Genomic DNA, 21,953 nt, shown 5'->3' on the forward strand with positions numbered 1-21,953 from the left:
AGCCAAATAAAGCTTTTCTTCCCCAACTTGTGTTTTGGTCACATTTTGTCGCAGCAACAGAAACCCTAACTAAGACACATGGTGACTTGTTTTCTCTCCATTGCAGGGCAGATAAAAGAGCTCCAAGAGAGGCAGGCAAATCTGAGTTTGAGGTTAGTTTGGTCTACATAGTGAGTTCCAGGACAGCCAGGGTTACAGAGATCCACGTAAAGGATGAAAGGAGGAATAGAGGGAAGAAGAAAGAGGAGAGAAAAAAAGGGAAGGGACAGAAAGGAAAGAGAGACAAGAAAAAGAAAGGGAGGGAAGGAAGAAAGAAGGAAAGGATAGAGAAGGGGGGCGATAGAAGAGGACAATAAATAATAACTATGCCAAGGCTTTCTGTGAGAGGAGGAAACACCTCTCTTTCTATCCGTACAGTACTTTCTACATTTTAGCTCCCATGGTTCTTTGACCTATCCTAGTGCAACACCATGACTTTAACTCGTAAGGAGACAGGCCAACAGAAGCTCTGTAATAAGAGGGGGTGAGGAATAGAAGCCCAGAAACTTTAACATCTCCACCATGACGCCTGTGCCCCAGAAAATATGGACAGCCCTACTAGCCTTGAGCAAAGCTCAGGGCCAAAATGTGTGCTTCAGTTACTCTTTTAAAGCTTAATTAAACTGACTGACATCCTCCCCATTGAGAAAAGCAAATCACCATTTAAGATCATGTTCCTTCCTACGAGGACACAGGCAGGAGTAGGCAGTAACAACACTTACCTTCTTTAAGATTTTACCATTAAACTGGGCTCGAATACAAATACATTTAAATATTGTTCGATCAACCGGACAGGAGTTGGCATTCTGTAAGAAATAAAGACTACATCAGAATATTGCAGAATCACCTTCACTTATCATTACTATCTTCAAATAAAGAATTTAACAATCAGCAATTTCAAGCTAAATGTTAGAGCACCTACCCATTATCCAGCATTTGGGAGGCAGGAGGATTGTGAATTTGAGACCAGCCTGATCTACAGAGAGTATGTCTCAAAAAAATTTAAAAATTCCTCTTATTGGTTCCATAGAGGATGAGAGAACTTCTGGGGCTTACTGCCTGTTGATCTAGCTCTAACTTCAGTAATACATCCTGTCTCAAAAGGAATAAGATAAGCCGGGCAGTGGTGGTGCACACCTTTAATCCCAGCACTAGGGAGGCAGAGGCAGGCAGATCTCTGTGAGCTCAAGGCCAGCCTGGTCTACAAGAGCTACAGGACAGGCTCCAAAACCACAGAGAAACCCTGTCTCGAAAAAGCAAAAAAAAAAAAAAAAAAAAAAAAGGAGTAAGATAGAAAGTGACAGAGCAGAATACATAGCATCCTTTAGCAACTACATGTAAGTACAGGCACACACCACATACCTATGCATACATATAGCTCTTTGCCACTGGGAGAAGAGTCAGGCAATGCTCCTGAAAGTTCATGGGGGAGATAGGCAGCTGACACAATTTTGTCTCTTCATTACTGACTGACTGTCAGAACTGAGTATTTTAGTAGTATTTTAGTATCTAAAGAGGCTGTTTCACACTATGTGAGGTGGTCTCAGGATTAGTATCCCGATCCTCAGAAAATTCAGAGTCCTCCTCAGGAGCTCTGTCATCCATAGACATACCCCAAGAATAAGCCTTCCCAGACAGCGCTGAGGGCCCAGGACTCAGTTCTATGTTCAGCTTTACTGTAGAGAATCAGGCCTAGTCATTACAGGTAGGAGTAGCCCAGGCCTACTTATTATAGGTAGTAGTAGCACAGTGTAAAGCCAGCTCACCCTGGACCACTCAATGATGCAGTCCAAGCAGAAATAGTGGGCACATGTCTCTGGGGTGCCCACAGCCTGGTCTCTGAATGCATTGAGGCAAATGGGGCAGCTCTCTGCATCATCATCAGAATTGGGTACACTGCTAGCTTCGAGCTTCCTTTGAGTCTCCACTGCTGCCGCTGCCATTTCTACGCCATCTTCTGAATCTTCAGAACCTTGGGTGAAGAGAAATATTAAACTTTTAGTAAGTATAGGCACGAGTGCATACTTAAGGACTCAAGATGTACTCAGGAAGTCAGCCTCTAGTCAGAATTCCAGCTCCTCTCAGGACATGCTTCCCATCTACCTGCAAGGCCACACTCACAAAGTGCGCACTCCGAATAGCAAAGCTAACCATGTCTCCTCACCCAAAGACTCTTTGACCAAAGCTGCTTTGAGCTAAGGGGACAGGGATACTGGCTAAGTAATTACACTAAGTTCTAACACCTGAGCCTCAGAATAAAGACAGAGCATCCAAGAAGTTAGGTGTCAGGACTTAGCACAGACTTCAGAGAAGATGGAGCTAGCAACTAAGCCACCAGGGGATGGGGATTTAACTTAGCATTAGAGCACTTGCCTAGCAAGTGCAAGGTCCTGGGTTTAGTCCTCAGTTCTTAACTTTGGGGGAATTGGGGTGAACACACCACGTGACAAACTACTGACTAAACCTCTAAGAATGCCACCTTGGAACAACAACCCTTACATGGCTGCACAAGTCTTTCAAAACAAGGACAACAAATATCTGTGATCAGATGAGACCTCCTTCTTGGGCCTCTCCTCCTTTGTAGAATACAGCCGGAAGATCCTAACTGGGTCAATGGCTATAAAAGATGTGGTCAATTTTTCAGCAGTATGAGGCAGAGGCCTAGCCAGTGGAACACTGAAGATGCATTCAATACAAAGTTAGCAACATCCCTCTGTGAACTACTAAACACATAAATCACAGGGACCAGAGAAGCAGATTCTCACTAGGCCTCAGAATTTGGTTCCTTTTTTTGTTTGTTTGATTAAGACTTTATTTATTATGTATACATTACAGTGTTCAGCCTCCATGTATGACGTATGACTGCAGGCCAGAAGAGGGCACCAGATCTCATTGTAGATGGCTGAGAGCCACCATGTGGTTGCTGGGAATTGAACTCAGGACCTCTGGAAGAACAGTCAGCATCCTTAACCTCTGAGCCATCTCTCCAGCCCCGTTTTGTGTTTTTGAGACAGGGTTTCTTTGTGTTCCTTTGACTGTCCTGGCTGTAGATCAGGCTGGCCTCAAACTCACTGAGATCTGCCTACCTCTGCCACCCAAGTGCTGGGATTAAGGGCGTGCACTTCAGTTCTTTGTGAGTAGGTGGGTGGGTTAGCAAAGGTACTAGGCTGCCCTTCTCCATGCCCTGCTGCCAATCCACAAAAAAGAACTATCTTTGGCTGGTTGAAATCCCTCCAGGTGAGCTCTTTTAAAAAGATGAAAGAAAGAGAGAGAGAGAGAGAGAGAGAGAGAGAGAGAGAGAGAGAAGAAACTGTTTACTTATCGGGCAAGATGAGGGTAAGTTATAGGAATTGCTTCTCTCCTACCATGTGAACTCAAGCTATCAGGCTTGGTGGCAAACACTCTAATCCACCAGCTCCTTTTTTTTTTTTTTTTTTTGAGAAAGGGTCTCATATATCCCAAACTGACTATGTAGATGAAGATGACTCCAAACTTGTGATCCTTCTGTCTCTACCTGGTAGGACACAGGCAAGCATTTTCATGCACTCCCAAGGGAGGGGCCAACACCAGTAGCTAAAAATGATCTGTCAACAATCAGCTAGTAAATAGGGCTTCATGCAGGCAGAGACGGGGCTTGGAAGAGGATTGAAGTTCAGAAAGAACGCATAGCCTGTCTGACACCGTGAAACTACTTAGTGATACCTGAATAAGAGAAGCCAGTTGAAGCTACGTGGTGGTGGAGCACACCTTTAATCATAGTACTTGGAAAGCAGAGCAGAAGGACCTCTGAGTTCAAGACTAGCCTGGTATACAAAACAAGTTCCAGAACAGCCAGGGCTACACAGAAGAAACCCTGTCTTGAAAAACCAGGAGAGAGAGAGAGGACATAGAGAGGAAAGAGAGGAGAGAGAGAGGAAAAAGGAGAGAGGAGAGGAAAGAGAAAGACCCAGTTGATCCATGGAATCACACAAACAATAAACACTCTGTTCCTAGCTAAGTTAGTGGCCATTTGTTATACCACAGAGGAAAATTGATGAAAGAGATGTCCATAACATTTTGAAATATTAAGTACAAAGCAGAATGACATATATAACTTCAGCTTTCCTGTGTAATTAAAAGCTCATGGCAGCAGAATCCAAACAGGTAATTTGATTCTTCTTATGCAATTTGAATGTAGGGAGCTGGCCATCTTGTTTTGACCAATTTCCACAGTCTACAAAGCAATGTTTTGTGCACTGAGAACTACAGACCTTACTGACTTGAAGGTAAAGAAAAAAAGGGTACAAACGGCCAAGGACCTGAGCAGCTTCCCTCACTGAACTCTCATTTGGGTTGTCAAGTAACACCCTTAAAATATGCTGTTGAAAGAGAATGGATCATATATTTGAATACTTGTTCTCCAGTTGGTGGAACTGTTAGGGAAGGATTAGGAGGTGTGTCCTCAGTGGAAGAAGTGCATTACTGGGAGCAGGCTTTGAAATTTCAAAAGACGTCCATCATTACCCAGTGTCTTTCTCTGCCTCATGGTTATATTTCAAAAGGTGAGCTCTCAGCTACTGCTCCAGTCCCATGCCTACCTGCCTACTACCCTGCTCCCCACCTTGGACTCTAACCCTCTGAACTGTAAGCCCCAACTTCTATTAATATTAACGAAGTCTTCTATTAACTGCCTTGAGAAAAATAATTAAACAATATCCATGGAAAGTGCTAGTGCGTATTAGTATCAACAGTGCAGTAGGCAGCTAGCCTGACAGTCTCCAGGAGTGCCAGGGCCCAAATAGTGTCCATTCTGAAGAGACAGGATTGGTGAGCAGAGGAACTGTGGAAGGCTCTGTTCACTCAAAACAATCCACACATGCTGCAATAACTGACACCATTGGGAGAGCTAGAAAACGTGGGTACTGAGTATGAGGCATCAGTCATCCTCATTCCTCAGAGTAAGATATTAAGAGATTAATACTATGTAAATTGGGAAAGACACCAACAGAAGCAAAGCAGGTCCACCTTAGCAGCAGGACACAGTGTGGGAACCAGAGACTGGCACTAGGAACACATAGGCCTTCTCCTACCCTTCACAATGCTCAGCTGAGGCTTCAGGCTCTACATCATCTGTTCCTTACCAATCAATACTCTGCTCCCAGCCCAACCTCCACAATGATGGGACATTTTTCTCAATTGAGATTCTCTCTATTCTTTTTTGGTTTTTCGAGACAGTGTTTCTCTGTAGCTTTGGGGCCTGTCCTGGCACTAGCTCTTGTAGACCAGCTTGACCTTGAACTCACAGAGATCCGCCAGCCTCCCAAGTGCTGGAATTAAAGGCGTGCGCCACTACCAATCAGCCCAAAGATTCTATTCTAAGACAGCCCTTCTGTTCTCTGCTCACCAATCCTATCTCTTTCCAGAACGGACACTGGCATTTGAGCCCTGGCATTCTTGGAGATGCTATCTTTAGAAGCACCTGGTTTCCAGGCTAACTGTCTACTACACTGTTGGTACTAGCACTTGTTGGCACCTCCCTTGGATACTGTTTTAGCTACTTTTCTGTTTCTGTGAGAAAGACATATGGTTAGCTCCTGCCATTAAGCTGTGGCTTAGATATGTCTTTCTCTAAAACCTTTTTACATCCAGCTGTTGAAGTTCCTCACACCCCCAGTATCACACTCTGGGCATCTATCCCTGATTGCTGCTCCACAGCTGGTCTCTTCCACTACATGATGAGCTCTGGAATACCAGGAATCCTGGCTCAGTGAGTCCCGCCTCCAATCTCGTCTATAATCAGTTTCTGGTGCCGCCTGCTTTGACAGCCCAGCTGAGAATAGGACAAGCCTACCTCAGTGCTGGAAACAGGAACATCTGTGACTTTAGCCAAGGACAGACATACTCTCTAGTCTACACTCAGAATTAGAATAGCGCGCACGCACACACACGTGTACACACCCCCACCCACCCACCGGCCAGGCATGGTAGTAACATGTTTAGGAGGCTAACACAGAAAAACTGCCAAGAATTTGAGGCCAGCTTTGGCTATAGAGTGAGGCAGTCAGTATAATTACAAAGTTACCAATCAGTTCTACTCCTTTATGATGAGTACTGTCCCACTTATAATGGTTACCTTTCTGGAACATTCTAACATTGACAGCTTTAGGCATATAATCAAAGGCTGATATCCAGGTGATAGTAGGTACTTTGGGATTGTGACCTCCTAGCTTCAGGACCACGTCAGAAGGAAACCTGAAGAGACCAGAATCCCAGTCCATTTGAGCCCTTTGCTTGTGTGTTGGTTAGTCTTATGTCAACTTGACACAAGCCAGATTCATTTGGGAAGAGAGAACCTCATTTGAGAAAATGTCTGACCAGACTGTCCTATGGAGAAGACTGTGGGGCATTTTCTTTATTGATGATGTGGAAGGGCTCAGTTCACTGTGGGGAGTGTCACCTCTGGGCTGGTTGTCCTGCTTGCTGTAAGAAAGCAGACTGAACCAACTCTAGGGAACAAGCCAGTAAACAGCATTCCTCCATACCCTTTTATAAATAAGCTACTGACTTGAGTTTCTGACCTGACATCCTTAGACGATAGATTACAAACCATAAGATGAAATTAAACTGTTTCCTACCCAGGTTGCTTTTGGACATGGTATTTTATTTCAGCAATAGAAACCCTAACTAAGGGGGCTGGAGAGATGGCTCAGCGGTTAAGAGCATTGCCTGCTCTTCCAAAGGTCCTGAGTTCAATTCCCAGCAACCACATGGTGGCTCACAACCATCTGTAATGAGGTCTGGTGCCCTCTTCTGGACTTCAGGCATACACGCAGAAAGAATATTGTATACATAATAAATAAATAAATATTAAAAAAAAAAAAAAAAAAAAAAAAGAAACCCTAACTAAGACACTTTGAAAAAGGTGGCCATAGGTGGGTGGGGCCAAACCAATCACAGAGTCCTCATAGGCTGCCCTTGGTCAGGGTGGCCACGAAGGCTTTTCAGAGGTGTGCCATTCAAGCACTGTTCTTTGCAGAAGTTTAAAAAGTTACAAACTTTCACCAGTGTACATAAGCCTGGGATTTCTTAATAATGCTACACAATGAGCTTGTTGAATGAGCAGAGAACAAGCCACAAGATGGGGACTAACACGCTATGTCCTAAAGGCGGTCCCAGGCCGTACGCCCTTTATGGCATGTTAAGCTGTCCCAGACATGGATAATGCTAGTAACTAGCCCTTGTGAGATAAGCAGGGGCTACCAAGACCTCCTGCTCATCACCTTAGAACTCCAGTCTATCCACATCATCCCACAGTTTATGCCACTCAATGTTCTGTCTCTCCCAGAAGAGATACCCACAGGATCCTATTACTAAACTAAACTTCAAAACTAAAAACTACAGACGGGCGGTGGTGGCACACACCTTTAATCCCAGCACTCAGGAGACAAAGGCAGGTGAGAATCTTTGAGTTCAAGCCCAGCCTGGTCTACAGAGTTCCAGGACAACTAAGGCTACACAGAGAAACCCTGTCTTGGAAAATTAAAAGGGGGGGAAACCCTACAAGCACTAAAAACTGTAGCAGGAGTCAGTTGTTCCAGTGGTGACAACCACTGTAGACAGCTGTGGATGGTCTAACATAAGCTGTCTCCTCACTAAGAAATTCATGGGGACTGGCTCAAATGCCACCCATCTTACCAGATCTATCTTCTGGGTCTTCCTCCTCAGACAGACCCTCTGTGTCCTCCCCATCTGTGTCATCTTCATGCTCACTACCTGTATCATCTTCAGAGTCTCCACTGTGGCCATTGCTGCTTTCTTCTAGATCACAAAGTGAAAAGCACAGGCCTGTGAGGGCATCATCACAAACCAAGCATCAAAGGGCCAGAACTGTTCTAGGAATGGACAGGTAACTATAAGGACTGTCAGGCTACCAGAGCGGGGTGGAGATGTTAGAGAGGCATATGATGGGCAAAATGAGTCCTCTTACTCTGCACTTATGCTGTCTGTATTAAAAATAAGACACCGTGGCTTGGAATACAGCTCAGCTGGTAGAGTATGCCTAGCATGATCAAGCCCCAGGTTTCTATCTCCAGCACCACACAAAACTGGGTACAGTGGTACACATCTGTTACCCCAGCACTTTGAGAGGTAGAGGCAGAAGAATCAGAAGCTCAAGATTATTCTTACCTATACATCAAGTCAAAGGCCAGAATGGGATACAGGAAATCAATCAAAAACAAAAACAAACAAACAAAATGTAATCCCTACAGTCTGGAGGTTTAGTCTGAAGGATTGCTGTTCAAGGCCATCCTATGCTACACAGCAAGACCCTATTTCAAAAAACATAGATTACAGCTCAGCAGTAGACTCTTTCTTACCAAGCATGCACAAGGCCTTAGGTTCCATCCCTAATACCTCCTCCCCCACAAAAAAAAAAACAAAAAAAACAAACAAACAAACAAAAACAAAACAAAAAAAAACAATGACTTGATTGTGGTCTTACCACAATCTACAAGCCATTTGGGAGGTTGAGGTGGGTTGATCACAGTAAGTCTTAAAAAGTTCAAGGATAAGCTTAGGCAGCAGACCTGCGAGCTCTGCCCAGTGGAGGACAGCAGACAGCGTGAAACTCTCCAGCCTTTTTCCTCCCCAAGCCTCTGAATAAAGTGCTTTGATTGGGGGGCGGGGGAGGAGTTCAAGGACAAGCCCAGGCGGTGGTGGCGCACGCCTTTAATCCCAGCACTCAGGAGGCAGAGGCAGGTGGATCTCTGGGAGTTCGAGGCCAGCCTGGTCTAGAAGAGCTAGTTCCAGGACAGGAACCAAAAAAAAGCTATGGAGAAACCCTGTCTCGAAAATCCAAAAAAAAAGCCAGGCGGTGGTGGCGCACGCCTTTAATCCCAGCACTTGGGAGGCAGAGGCAGGCGGATCTCTGGGAGTTCGAGGCCAGCCTGGTCTAGAAGAGCTAGTTCCAGGACAGGAACCAAAAAGCTCGAAAATCAAAAAAAAAAAAAAAAAAAAAAAAAAGTTCAAGGACAGTCTGGACCACACAGACATCATTTCAAAAACAAGACAATACAAAAAAGCCAAACAAAAAGACAAAAAGAGCCGGACGATGGTGGCGCACGCCTTTAATCCCAGCACTCGGGAGGCAGAGGCAGGCGGATCTCTGTGAGTTCGAGACCAGCCTGGTCTACAGAGCTAGTTCCAGGACAGGCTCCAAAGCCACAGAGAAACCCTGTCTCAAAAAACCAAAAAAAAAAAAAAAAAAAAAAAAAAAAAAAGACAAAAAGAATGAATGTAGTACACTTCTATAACTTAAGAATTTATTTTTAGGCAGGCGGATCTCTGTGAGTTCGAGACCAGCCTGGTCTACAAGAGCTAGTTCCAGGACAGGCTCCAAAGCCACAGAGAAACCCTGTCTCGAAAAACAAAAAAAAAAAACAAAAAACAAAAAAAACAAAAGAATTTATTTTTAAAAGATTTTATTTAATTTAGCTGGGAAGTTGTGGTGCAAGTCTTTAATCCCAGCACTCAGGAACTAAGGAGGCAGAAGCAGGCGATCTCTGTGAGTTTGAGGCCAGCCTCATCTACAGAGGAAATTCTAGGACAGGCTCCAAAGCTACACATAAAAACCCTGTCTTTGGAAAAAAAAGATCTTAGTTATATTTTCACGTTTTGTCTGCATTCATGTCTATGTGAGAGTGTTGTATCCTGTCACTGGAGTTATAGACAGTTGTGAGTTGCCAAGTGGGTGCTGGGAATTGAATCCGGGTCCTCTGGAAGAGCAGTCAAGTGCTCTTAAGCACCAGGCCATTCCTCCAGCCCCTCAAATTTTTTTTGTAAAGGTTAAAAGTGAAAGCTGACATTCAAGCTTCCAAGGGGAGCAAGCAACCTGCAGAAAGTACCAAGTGCTAATCCTCTGTAGATACCCTGCCAGCAGTGAGGACTTACCAGCATCACTGGTCAGTTCTGAGAGGCCAACTCGTGAGGGTCCATCTGGCCCAGGGCTGTGAGCCACATGCTCATCCAAACTGTCGTCATCCATGTCTACACATTGGAGTTCACCTCTGAAAGAGACCAGAGTCAAATAACTCCCAACTTCCTTGGCTACAGAGTCCCCTCTGAAAGGTAACTTCCCTGGTGCCTCGAGCATCACCACACATGTGGAATTTTATCTGTGAGACGTAATACACAGGATCCTAGTCATAAAGCTATTTGCAAATATAAAAAAATAAAAGCATATAGCTGGGCAGTGGTGGTGTATGTCTTTAATCCCAGTATTCAGCAGGCAGAGGTAGGTGGATCTCTTGAGTTCAAGGCCAGCCTGGTTTACAGAGTGAGTTCCAAGATGGGCAGAGCTAAAAACAAAAGAAAAACAAATATATAAAATGTTTTTATAATACAAGATACTAATATCCTCATACAAAGAAAAGTGACTCATTTCCAGAACCACATGCAAAACAAGATTTTAATTCCTAAGGACTAGCAATATTTTCACTTGAGCATTCCTGGAGAGTCCTAAAGACGAGTCAAATGGACCTCTGAGCTGAGACAGAGCAGTGCTTTTCAACTGAGAGCAGGCCATCACAAGGACTCCAGTGAGGAGTAGCCCATTTGCCTGCTGCCACCAAGTGGGCACATCACTACTGGCCAATGCTGGCCCACTGGCCTCTGCTTAGCTGGCTACCATCAGATTATAAAACTCAAATGAAGTTCCTGGGACTACGGCATTGCGGTGGCCCAGGCTGAAAGGCAGAAGATGCTGGGGCTTTCCCTCTCCTGACCTGTCTGTGGGAACACCTACTAGTCCTCCCTTGCAATAAAAGACTTCGTAAAGTCAGGCGGTGGTGGCGCACGCCTTTAATCCCAGCACTTGGGAGGCAGAGGCAGGCGGATCTCTGTGAGTTCGAGACCAGCCTGGTCTACAAGAGCTAGTTCCAGAACAGGCTCCAAAACCACAGAGAAACCCTATCTCGAAAAACCAAAAAAAAAAAAAAAAAAAAAAAAAAAAGACTTCGTAAGTGTCACTAACATGACCTTCCTTGTGTACCAAGCTCTCAAACTTTGGTTTTCCCAAATAATAACCTATCCATATACATGGTCTTTCCTCATCAATGATATTCACCTCTTTCCCCAGTCACTTACAGAGGAAGCACTTCCCACAGGGAATTCATTCAAGAATTCACCAGCCTATGCCATGGTACGTGCTTTCCTCCAAGCCTAGTATCCACAGTGGGAAGGAGAAAAAAAAAAAAAAGAACCCCAAACACAGCATAAAGACGCTGAAATGCAGGCTTGAGATCCGGGTCTCACTTGGTTCCTACAGATCCAAGCTTACTTGTCCCATCAGCCTCAAGAGAACACATGGGCTGTACGTTCAAAGGTACAGGGAAAAGTGCAACCCTTCTCTACATGGACAAAGGCCAGATCAGGGCCAGGACTGCCAAGGCCCAGTAGAAAGCTTATGTTCTCTAAACAATGAAGGCATGCTAACTTGATCGCCAATGGTCACACGTTGCTACTGGATGTGAAAGGAAAAGCGACAAGAGTTTTGATACACTATCTTACTTTTACCTGATGCTTGGTGAATTTATCAAGTTGGAATGGAGTCCTGGCCACAGACTCCTGCGAAACACCACCTCTTAAATAAAAAGACAGATTGAGACACAGAGATACAGAGCTATGGCCCGTCTAGGACGGTGGCCTCTTTCCTATGGGATGACTCAGAGCACGGCTCCAGTTCTCAGAGAAGAGAACCTATTTAACTAACTCTGTGAACCTCAGCATACAACTCTAGGCTTCTCTCTCAGTGCTGAGAGCCACAGGCTGCTGTTTTCACTCAACAGTCTTCCCAAAAGAGTGAAAACCGAGGGGTCGACGGAAAGAAAGAACTGCTGAGCTGCAAGTCAAGCCCAATCTCAAACTCAGAGCCAAAATGACCAGACACGTTACTGATTTTGTTTTTGTTGTGGAGTACTACTCTGGAAAATACGATGGGGCAACACGGGTCTCAGATACAGAACAGAGGACATAGAAGGTTTAACAGAGCAATGTTGACTCTACCACTCTGCAGCAATATATCACTGACAACTGACTTCATCTCTGGAACTCCGACGGTAAAACCCCAGCAAACAGCGCTGCCTACTCGAGACCGCTGCGAAGGCTCTTCGAACTAAGGAATATGATAACCGTGACACCAACCACAACTTGGTGCTGACCCGGACGAGGGCCATCAAGACAGAGAACAAGGTAGCTAGGGGTCACACCTTTCTCATGCACCAGGCCAGGTTCTCGCACCACCAGACAAGTGGCCAGCACCACGTCCAGGGACCTCCCAACCGCAGCCGGCCGTCTCGGGGCTTTGCTCGAGGCCTCGGCCGCCCTCCCGTCCTCCGGACCGACCCACGGCCAACGCGACGTAGGCCTCGCCCGCCCCGAAGGCCGCAGACAAAGCGCACGGCCACCGTAGGTTTCCCGCGCGGACAGACGCGACGGGGGACACCAGGCCGGACCGGCTAACTCACGTACCCGGGAACCTCGCGTCTCCCAGACGCTCCCAGACGATCCCGCTTCTGTCCGAACGCGACCGCAACTAGGCCGGACTGCAGCAGCCGCGCGCTCCCCGACCCGGAAGTACACGGACACTCTTCCGGAACTTTCTGCTCCGCCCGTTGGTGGAAACTACTGAGGCCAAAACGGGGAGGAACCCGCCGCCGAGGATGTCGAGACGTCGGGACGGCCCCGTCCCCTCGGAACAGTGACTATCTCAGGAGTACTGTCCGAGAGAGGAGACCGGTGTCTCGCAGGACATTTGCTGTCCGAGCTATCACAGTGTTCCGGGCCAAGCTGTCCCCTCCACCCTGGGCAATTGGTACGGTCCGACTCCCCGCCCACCGCCCAGATGGATGTGAGTGGCACCAGGGCCACGCCCCCTGCCGTCTCCGCCCCCGACGGTCCCGCCCTCCCGTGAGCGCCGTCTCCTGGACGTCGTGCTTAGCCGCTGGCGGCGGCTGCCGAAGGGAACTCCGGAGGAAAGCTTCTGGTTATCTCTTGGGGCTTGTAACTCAGGATGAATTCTGTATATACGGTCTCCGCCTCCGCCGTTCCTTCAGTCCCGCGAGACGAGGCACAGTAAATCGTAAACACTGTAGAGAACTTAACTGTATGGTAGAGGTGATTAATAGACGGAATGGGACTAGAGTGTTCTACTCGCTAGTAAAACACTTTCTTGCCTAGCTTGCCTAAAGCCATGGGAGAGGGGAGAAAGTATGGCGCATAGTAGGATTAGGGACAGAAATACGAGAGGACTGACCAGGGTGAATAAAGAGCTAAGAAGGACTGAGGGGAAAATTTGGACCACAAAAATGAGATTGACCTAGAGACTGAGGGACTCAGAGGGCTGGGTCCTGATCAGGTGGCAGTATTGGCTAACTGGACTCCACTGTCCATTTTGTGGCTCAGGGACCACTGTGATTTAGAAGGGAAGGCCTTTGATAGGAATAGAAGACAGAGATTGTGGATTTCCTGAGAAAGTGGACAGGAATGGGCAGGGAGAAGAGGAAGAATATGGAAATGGGCAGCTAGGGTATCCCCAGAGCGCAGAGGGACAAAAGGCCGCCTTGGGGATAAAATGTGGTAGTGGGGACCAGCACCACCTCATACCTCCAGTGCTAAGAGTGAGGCCATATTCTGCAGAGGAATTCAAGGATGAGGAGCTGAAGAGAGCAAGGAGAGGAAAAGCAAACCCATGCATCGAGAAGGGACCCGGGACAGGGCATGGTGGTACACACCTTTAATCTCAGGTAGAGACAGGTGGATCTCTGTGAGTTCAAAGATAGCCTGATGTACATAGTAAGTTCCAGGACAGTTATGGCTACAAAGAGACCCTGTCTCTAAATAAATAAATAAATAAATAAATAAATAAATAAGGGACTTGGAGACTGGAGGTGTGGTTAGATTGGTAGGGTCCTTGACTAGCATACCCAGAGCCATGACTGTATCCTCAGCACAAAATAAACCAGGCATAGCCGGGCGGTGGTGGCGCACGCCTTTAATCCTAGCACTTGGGAGGCAGAGGCAGGTGGATCTCTGTGAGTTCGAGACCAGCCTGGTCTACAAGAGCTAGTTCCAGGACAGGCTCCAAAACCACAGAGAAACCCTGTCTCGAAAAACCAAAAAAAATAAAAAAAATAAAAAAAATAAACCAGGCATGGTGGTGAGTGCTTGTAACACCAGCACTTGGGAAATAGGCACAGAAGTATCTAGAAATTCAAGGTCACTACAGGGCGCTCATAAACATCCTTGGCTACACATGAGATGCTAGTGCAAAAAAGATGGTGCTGGGAGTAAGGTAGAGGCTACTGAGACTGACAGTATTAGCCCTCTCGAGGGGCGGGGCTGTCTGAATGAAGAATAGAGAACTTAGGGAGACTGAACAGGGAGGGAAAGCCAGGGCAGTCACTGCAGTAGATTTGCTGGGAAGGGAGAGATAAGTAGAAGTATCTGAGAAGAGATAACTCAAGGGAGTTCAAAGTGGGAGAAGCATCAATAGTGCTACTGTCTGGGACTGGAGAGATGGCTCAGTGGTTAAGAGTACTTGCAGCTCTTCCAGAGGACCAGAGTTCAATTCCCAGCAACCACGTGGTGGTGCAGCTTCAAGTCCAGCTCCAGGAGATTCAATGCCTCTGGTCTCTGAGGGCACCTGCACTCACGTGTATGTACCCACATACCGCCACACACAACTGAAAATAATAAATTAAAAATGTTGTTACTGGCAGAGTGCAAAGAAGGAAGGGTGGTGTCAAAGAGGGCCCCTCAGAACAAGTCCTCTCCTTTCTGTGGGAGAAACCCATGCAGTTGTATCCAGACGGACAGGATCTGGACTCAGGTACATCTGGCTATCAGTTGTGTAGCCTTGGGTGAGCTTCTTACCCTCTTTGTGTCTTAATGTCCTTGTGTCTAAGATAGGGATGTTGATCATTCTTGCTATAGAGGCCACTGTGATGACTGGTTGGGAGAAAGCTTCATTTGGGGGTCCAGCATGATAAAAAAGGGGGGGGGCCCTGGGAGGCCACCCTCATCCTGAACCAAACACCTCTTCCTCCCTCCCAGCTTGGCTCTCTACACATATTGGTCTCTCTGTAGAAACATTGCCTACCTGGTGAAGATCATCAGATATAGGAATGCCTCTAAACGCCCACTGAATCTCCTAGAAGGGGGAAGACAGGCAGCCTATAAAGAACTAGAGCCCCCTTAGACAAAAGCCACTCCCTTTCCCTCCCTCTGCAGCTGCCTTTGTTGGGGGAGGCAGCTGCAGAAAAAGAAAAACTGTTAAAATAAGCAAATGCAACCATAGCAAGGCATAAAGAACTCTTCCTCAGCATCTCTGAGCAGGACGCAACCTCTGCAGCCATGCCAATCCACTTATCATCAAGAATGGGAGAAGAGGTGTCTGTAGGGAGTGGCCCATGGTCAAACTGGGCCAAACCCAGCATAAATAGTACCTTTTTCATTGGTTTGTTTTGAGACAGGGCCTCATGTAGTCCAAGCTGGCCTTAAACTTGCCATGTAGCCAAAGCCAGCCTTGAACTCCCAATTCTTCTGCCTCTACCTATAAAGTGCAAGTAACAGAGGTATGGACCAACCATGGCCAGCACTAGTACTTCTTGAGAACACAGACAAATATCTCTACATCCTACCTGCTGATATACTCACCCCGCCCCCCTAAAAAACCCTGGTGTTAGAAAACAACTTCTCACCTGTCCCTACACACGGTGGCGGCCAGCATAGTGGACTGTCATACATACCCTGCCCTAACATCAATGCTATGACCTACCTACATGGCTACCTAGTAGCCATGAATTTTCTACTGGCCACTTCTCACATGTTCCTGCCAGTGCACACATCAGAATGCAACTTGCTCATCTAGACCTGTGCCAGGAGATACCTACTGGATTCCTAATGTTTGCTGGCACACAGTGCTCCTAACTCTTGCATAAATAGACATAGAAATGGCATGCGTTTTCTTGAATCCATAGAAGAATGTAACTGGGCTGTGTATTGCCCCTATTCTGCCCAGTCCAAATCAGCCTCTCTCAGAGGGTTTAGCCCTTCCCTTGTCATCTGAATACTAAGTAATGCAGAGCTGGGTGAACACAGCCTAGGCATTGCCAGAGCTGGGTGAACACTGAGCCTAGGCATTGCCAGAGCTGGGTGAACACAGCCTAGGCATTGCCATCTGCCTTACCCAATCCCTGGCAACAGGAATGCTGAGCAGTCAAGGGATTTCTGAAGGAAGCTGAAGCAAGGGCAGTGGTGAGTGTGATCTGGTGAGAACAAGGGATTTGGCCAGGCAGTGGTGGCGCACACCTTTAATCCCAGCACTTGGGAAGCAGAAGCAGGCAGATCTCTATGAGTCCAAGGCCAGCCTGGTCTACAAGAGCTAATTTCCAGGACAGGCTCCAAAGCTACTGAGAAACCCTGTCTCGAAACTCCATGATGAAGAGACAAGGAGCTGCTTCCTCAGACCAGGAAGCAGTTGTGTTCTTTGACTACAAATCGGGTGGCTAAAAGAAACAATTTATTTTCAGAGTTCTGGGTACCAGATGTCGGAGTTCAAGCCAGGCAGGGTGTGAGAAAATCTTGGCTGCTTTCCTGAGTTGGGGGCTCCAGGCTTCCCTTGGCTCTGACAACATCACTTTTCCTTGTGGACTTTCCTCTGTGTCGGTGTTCTCTCTGCTGTCATTTGTAAGTGTTGTTGGATTGAGGGCCTCCCAGTTCATTCATAATGGTCTCAAAAATCCATCCTTGGCCTAGCATGCTGGAGTATACTTTGTTATATGTGTGTGTGTGTTGCCTTCAAGTTTGTCTGTTTACCACGTGCATGTAGCACAGAGGCCAGAAGAATATTTGATCTACTAGAATTGTAGTTATAGACAATTTTGAGCAGCCACTGTGTGAGTGCTGGGAACTAAACCCAGGTCCTCTGGGAGAAGAGCAATGCCTCTCGACCACTGGGCCTTCTCTCCAGCCCTGGTGTACACATTTATTTATTTATTTATTTATTTATTTATTTATTTATTTATTTATTATGTATACAATATTCTGTCTGTGTGTGCGCCTGCAGGCCAGAAGAGGGCACCAGACCCCATTACAGATGGTTGTGAGCCTCCATGTGGTTGCTTGGAATTGAATTCAGGACTTTTGGTAGAGCAGGCAATGGTCTTAACCTCTGAGCCATCTCTCCAGCCCCTGGCATACACTTTTAATATTAGCACTTGGGAGTCAAAGGCAAGTGGATCTCTGTGAGTCTGAGGACAGCTAGTCTACATGGCGAGGTCCAAGTCAGTCAGGTACAATGAGACCCTGTCTAAAAATAATAAAATAAGTGGGAAAATCTTTCCCTTAACCATCTACAAAGACATCCCACACACATACACTTTTTTTTTTTTTTTGCAAAGTCACATTTATAGGCCATAAGTAATAGGACTTAGACACATATTTTGGATGGTACCATATACCCACCACACAGGATGATAAGTAATACATTTCAGATGGGAAGTTCTGAGGCACATGGGGAAACATCCTGGCAAAGCCAGCAAGGAACCAAGCTTCTCCCTCTCTCTTCCTAGTCCCTGACATCTGTCCTCTGAACCCAGACCTTGCTCGCAAGACATGAACCTTTTCAGGATTCCCAATGACTTTTAGGAATTTTTTCAGGATCCACATGGTCCAAGTCTTGCTGACCCTTCAACCACCCCCCCACCAAGGGTGGCCTGAAACCTACATCATATCCTTCTGCTTCTGCCTCTGATCAAGGTTACAGGGGTATAATCTCTCTCCTGGGCTAACGGGGTGCCATCAACATATCCAGCTTGATCCTTCAATTTCTGATCCTCTGTGGAAACTGAGTCAGCTCCTGGCTTCTCTGTGCTACATCCCTAGATGGCCACAATGCACAAAATTCTGCATTTGAATTTGTTCCCTGACTCCAAGCCCTTGAGCTCTGGCCTGGCTCAGATACCTCCCTGATAGGGCCTCAGTACTTAGATGCCTAGGCTTGGTTTCTGGCAGCTGGCAGGCTCCAGCTTAGACTTTATGAGATTCAGGATATAGGGAGGCCAAAGAAACAGAGAGGACAAAAGCAGGGCAGAGGGTTGAAGGACAGGAGGCTGAGATGAGGAGGAGACTGACCCCTGAGCCAAGGACCAGGGTATCTGTGGTAGACAAAGGGGCCTTTTGGAGTTGCCTAGAGTAAGGAAAGGTTGTAAGGATATGAGGATGGTATGGAAGATTGGTTGAGGAAGACAGGAAAGCAGAAAGAAAAAAGGATCTCTGCTTCATAAGCAAAAGAACAGCGGCCCCATGATTCCACCGCAGGAACAACCTGGGTTGAGGGAGGTGTGGAGGGAGAGAAGTGAGTCTCTTTTGGCTGCACCCTCATCCCATCTCGTTGGATCTCTTCCCAGGAGTCCGATAACTGGCCTTGCTTATCCTAAGGAAGGTGACAGTTTCCCTAGGAGGCACGCTCGCTTATTTCTCAAAACATAGAAGCAAGCCCTCCGTGAGCTCAGCGCTCCGCGGGACTCTCCCTCCAGAGTTGGTCGCTTAGGTTGTGGCAAAGGCAATCTCCGGGCAGGTTAGTCAGAAACAGTCCCTTGCTCACTGTCAGACGGACCTACGTATCTTTGATGATCTACAGGCGCTGGAGAAAAGCAGGGGCGTACGTGCCTCCCGAGGGCATGGTGTCCCTAGCCATCCAAGCCACTCCTGGGTCACTGCCAGGACTACGTGCGCCTGGAGTGTTGCGAGTTCCCGAAGAGAGGCTGTCCTTAGATTAGGCGAGGGATAACCAGTCCGCCCCAACATCAGGCTGGAAGGCGGGGCAGCCTCTTCTTTGCCTCAAACGGTCCGCCTTGTCTATCCAGCTGTCTCCTCGCGCAGCGCCGATGAAGCACTCCACTGTCAGCAGCGGTCCCAACTTCAGGCCCAGTAGCAAGTGAGCCCGGACAGTACCACCGCTTGAGGGACAGGGTACATGCCTTGGACTGTACCAACAACTAGCCACGGGGTTACGGCGAGGCCGTCCCGCAAGCCCCGCCCAGCAGGTGGCGGCCCCTCCCCAAGCAGACGTGCAGAAAGGAACGCGCCGGCCTCGCCCGCGAAGGGTTGCGCGGCGGTGGGCGGGGCGTGCTGCCTCCCCCTCGTGTTCACTGGCTGCATCCCTGCAGGGTGGGCCCGACTTGACCGGTCATTGGCTGCAGGATAGATTATTTGCATATGGGCGGGGTAACTGGGCCCGATTGGGGCCCGCCTTGGGTGTGAGAGTGGCCTCAGCCGCCACTGAAGTTGATTCAAGAGCTGGCGATGGCCCTGTGCCGGGGTCGCAGGTGAAACAGGATGGTTACAAGGTTGGCGGATGGGGGAGCATCTTCGAGGCTGCCTTTCCCTGGGGGATATGGGGATTGGGCGGGACAAGAGAGGAGTGGCTCTGTTGTCCAAGTTGGAGGGGACGGAGGCGGGGATGGAGAAGGCACTTGCCCGCCAGCCGGGGCAGTTCTTCCAGGCTCAGGACAGCCACTGCCCACCGCACACTGCGTTGCTCTGGACCCACTGTGCGTGTGACAGCGGCTGATCTGTCCCTGGGCAGCGCGAACCCCTGGCCCTTCAGTGACCCGGGTCTGGCAGGCAGGCAGGCAGGCAGCACTGTGGGGAGGAGGAGCACCTGGGTTCAGAGAGGCAGGGTAGCAGGCCACTAGGAGAGGCTTGCACCTACAGACAGGCCTGAGTGTGGGAGCACTCTGGGGGCTTCTCTGCCCTTCACGTGTGGGGCTGAGGTTGGATCAGGTACCCTTTGGAAGAAACTTTCTTATGTGTATTGGGTTCGAGGCTGTGCAGACCTCAGAACAGCCACTTTCGAAGTCATCCAAGGAATCTCTGGCCAACAGGACCAGAGCCTAAGGACCCACCTCCCGAGGGCCACCTCTGGAACTTCCTACAGGAAGATAGCGAGTTTGAGTGCTTCTGCCTGTTTCTGCCATTCAGTGAGGGAGTACCATGGATCTCTCTGTGGGTTCCTGGGACAAGCCTCTCGCCAGGATGCTCCTGCTAGGTGTCCTCAAGTCCACCCTGAAGCGGAAAAGGACATCCAGGGAAGCTATAAGCTACAGGCCTAGGATATCTGTAGCAGGTCCGGTCCCTGGAGATGGAGGAGCAGGCTGAGTCTAGACCTCTCTGGACTGACACTGGCTTCTGGAAGGGACTCTGTTTTGTCATCACAGTGGTACCAAACTCAGTGTTCTGCAGATGAGGGGAGGCTTATGTGGCCTCTGGGTTGAGAAACTGCAAAGCTGACTCTTACTGCTTGCTGGACAACTACTTACTGGGGAGATCCTCAGAACTAGGAGGATACCTAGTAGGCCGTGACTTCTGGTTGGACTGCCCAGACAAGGAGATTGCCTACCACACACTGATAGCCGGTAAGGTCCTAACATCACCCTTGTAGGGTAGCTCACTTAGGTAGGTCCTGCACTGTCACGGACCAGATATTTGTGAGCAGCTTGTCTGTTTCTCGTTTCAGCACACATCACACCATTGTTTCCAAAGTAAAGTTGCAAATTCCAAAGTAAACTTTTCATTAACTCAGAGGCTTGTCTGGTGATTCAAAGCAGTCTAGCAACTGTTTGGAGTACGGAAGTCTGTCCATTTGAAACAGCCATTGAGGAGTGGATCTCTACCAGCCTTCCCCGTCAAAGCAAAATGGCTACGTGAAGAAGAGGGCTTGGTAGCTTCTTCAGTGCCACCAGCAACAGTGTACTACAAACTGGACCTGGCCTGGGCAGAGGTCTCAGGAGAAACGGGTGCTTGTCATGACACGGGAAACATGTGAAAAGACTCAACTGAGGAGGCTATGGCTTACCCCTGCCTAGCTTCCTGTGTCAGGTGGTCTCTGTGCACCCAGTAGACTGTGTGCTTAGCCTGGGAGATGAACCATGATGAGCTGAGGACCAGTGCCAAGAGGTCCATTCGGCTCTCCTGAGTGTGGGCAGGGCTTTAGGTTCAGGAAGCAGGTTCCTCAGACCCATCTTCCCACAAGGATACTGCCCTAGTGGCTTCTGCACTCTAGGATCTACGTGACCTTTTCCTTGGCCCTGCCTGTCTGCGGCCATGGGTCAGGCAGGTCTAGGCTGCAGCAGGCTCAGTCTGGAATGCAGACAGGAGTAGTCTGCAGGAAGTTGCGGCCTGCTGACACCAGATCAGGAACCTCCCTCTGTTACCTGACCTCTCCCCTTCCCTGTTTCCTGCTTCAGGGAAGAATATGGTCTGTTGGGTGATGGCCATGCAGGCCTTTAATCCCAGCACTTGGGAGGTAGAGACAGGCAGACCTCTGAGTTTGAGGCCAGCCTGGTTTATAGAGTAAGTTCCAGGACAGCCAATACTATACAGAGAAACCTGTTTTGAAAACCAAAAGAACAAAGAACAACAACAAAAAGTCTTCCTTGCTCCTCCAGCGCAGGAGTTCCATGTCCCTTTCAGTCAGCCCCAGAAGAAACAGGGAGCACTGACTGTAGCTCAGGAGCCAGCAGGAGAGAAAGCTGAACCCATCCCAAATGTTCTCTTCAATATGGTATAAAGACCCTCATATTCTATAGTGTTCCCAACTTGTCACTCAATTCTACCCAAAGTTCTGATCCTCACAAAGATTTCTAGTCCCAGGGGCTCGGAACACCTGGCCTGCCTGGGTAACCAGGATTTTGGAAGAGGTCACTATCAGCTCTAGAGCCAGAGTAGCAGCTGGGCTGGGCTGTAGAAGTGTCCCTGCCCCAATGTCAAGGCTGGAGGCTCATAAACAGGCTTCACACCCACTCTGGGAGGAGAGGGACAACCCCTACAATTCAATGCCCATATCCACCTTGAGGCTGGCAAAGTTTTCTAGG

General features: G+C 48.1%; 1 protein-coding gene across 3 annotated transcripts in view; it reads right to left on the reverse strand.

The window, feature by feature from the left end:
* The window catches only part of Phrf1 (PHD and ring finger domains 1), a 33,612-nt gene extending 20,966 nt beyond the window's left edge, over nt 1–12,646 (reverse strand). For 2 of the 3 annotated variants that reach the window (XM_057778286.1, XM_057778284.1), the window contains exons 1-5: nt 12,547–12,646; nt 9,970–10,085; nt 7,714–7,836; nt 1,806–2,011; nt 762–845 (exon numbers count right to left, since the gene is read on the reverse strand). In XM_057778286.1, the coding sequence (XP_057634269.1) occupies nt 762–845; nt 1,806–2,011; nt 7,714–7,836; nt 9,970–10,063 (507 nt within the window). In that variant the 5' untranslated portion in view covers nt 10,064–10,085; nt 12,547–12,646. The remainder of the gene's footprint in view (nt 1–761; nt 846–1,805; nt 2,012–7,713; nt 7,837–9,969; nt 10,086–12,546) is intronic. The other variant, XM_057778285.1, reaches the window with a different exon arrangement.
* Nucleotides 12,647–21,953: the final 9,307 nt, after the last annotated feature.

This window comes from Chionomys nivalis, chromosome 8 (genome assembly GCF_950005125.1).
Source record: "Chionomys nivalis chromosome 8, mChiNiv1.1, whole genome shotgun sequence".
NCBI lineage: Eukaryota > Metazoa > Chordata > Mammalia > Rodentia > Cricetidae > Chionomys > Chionomys nivalis.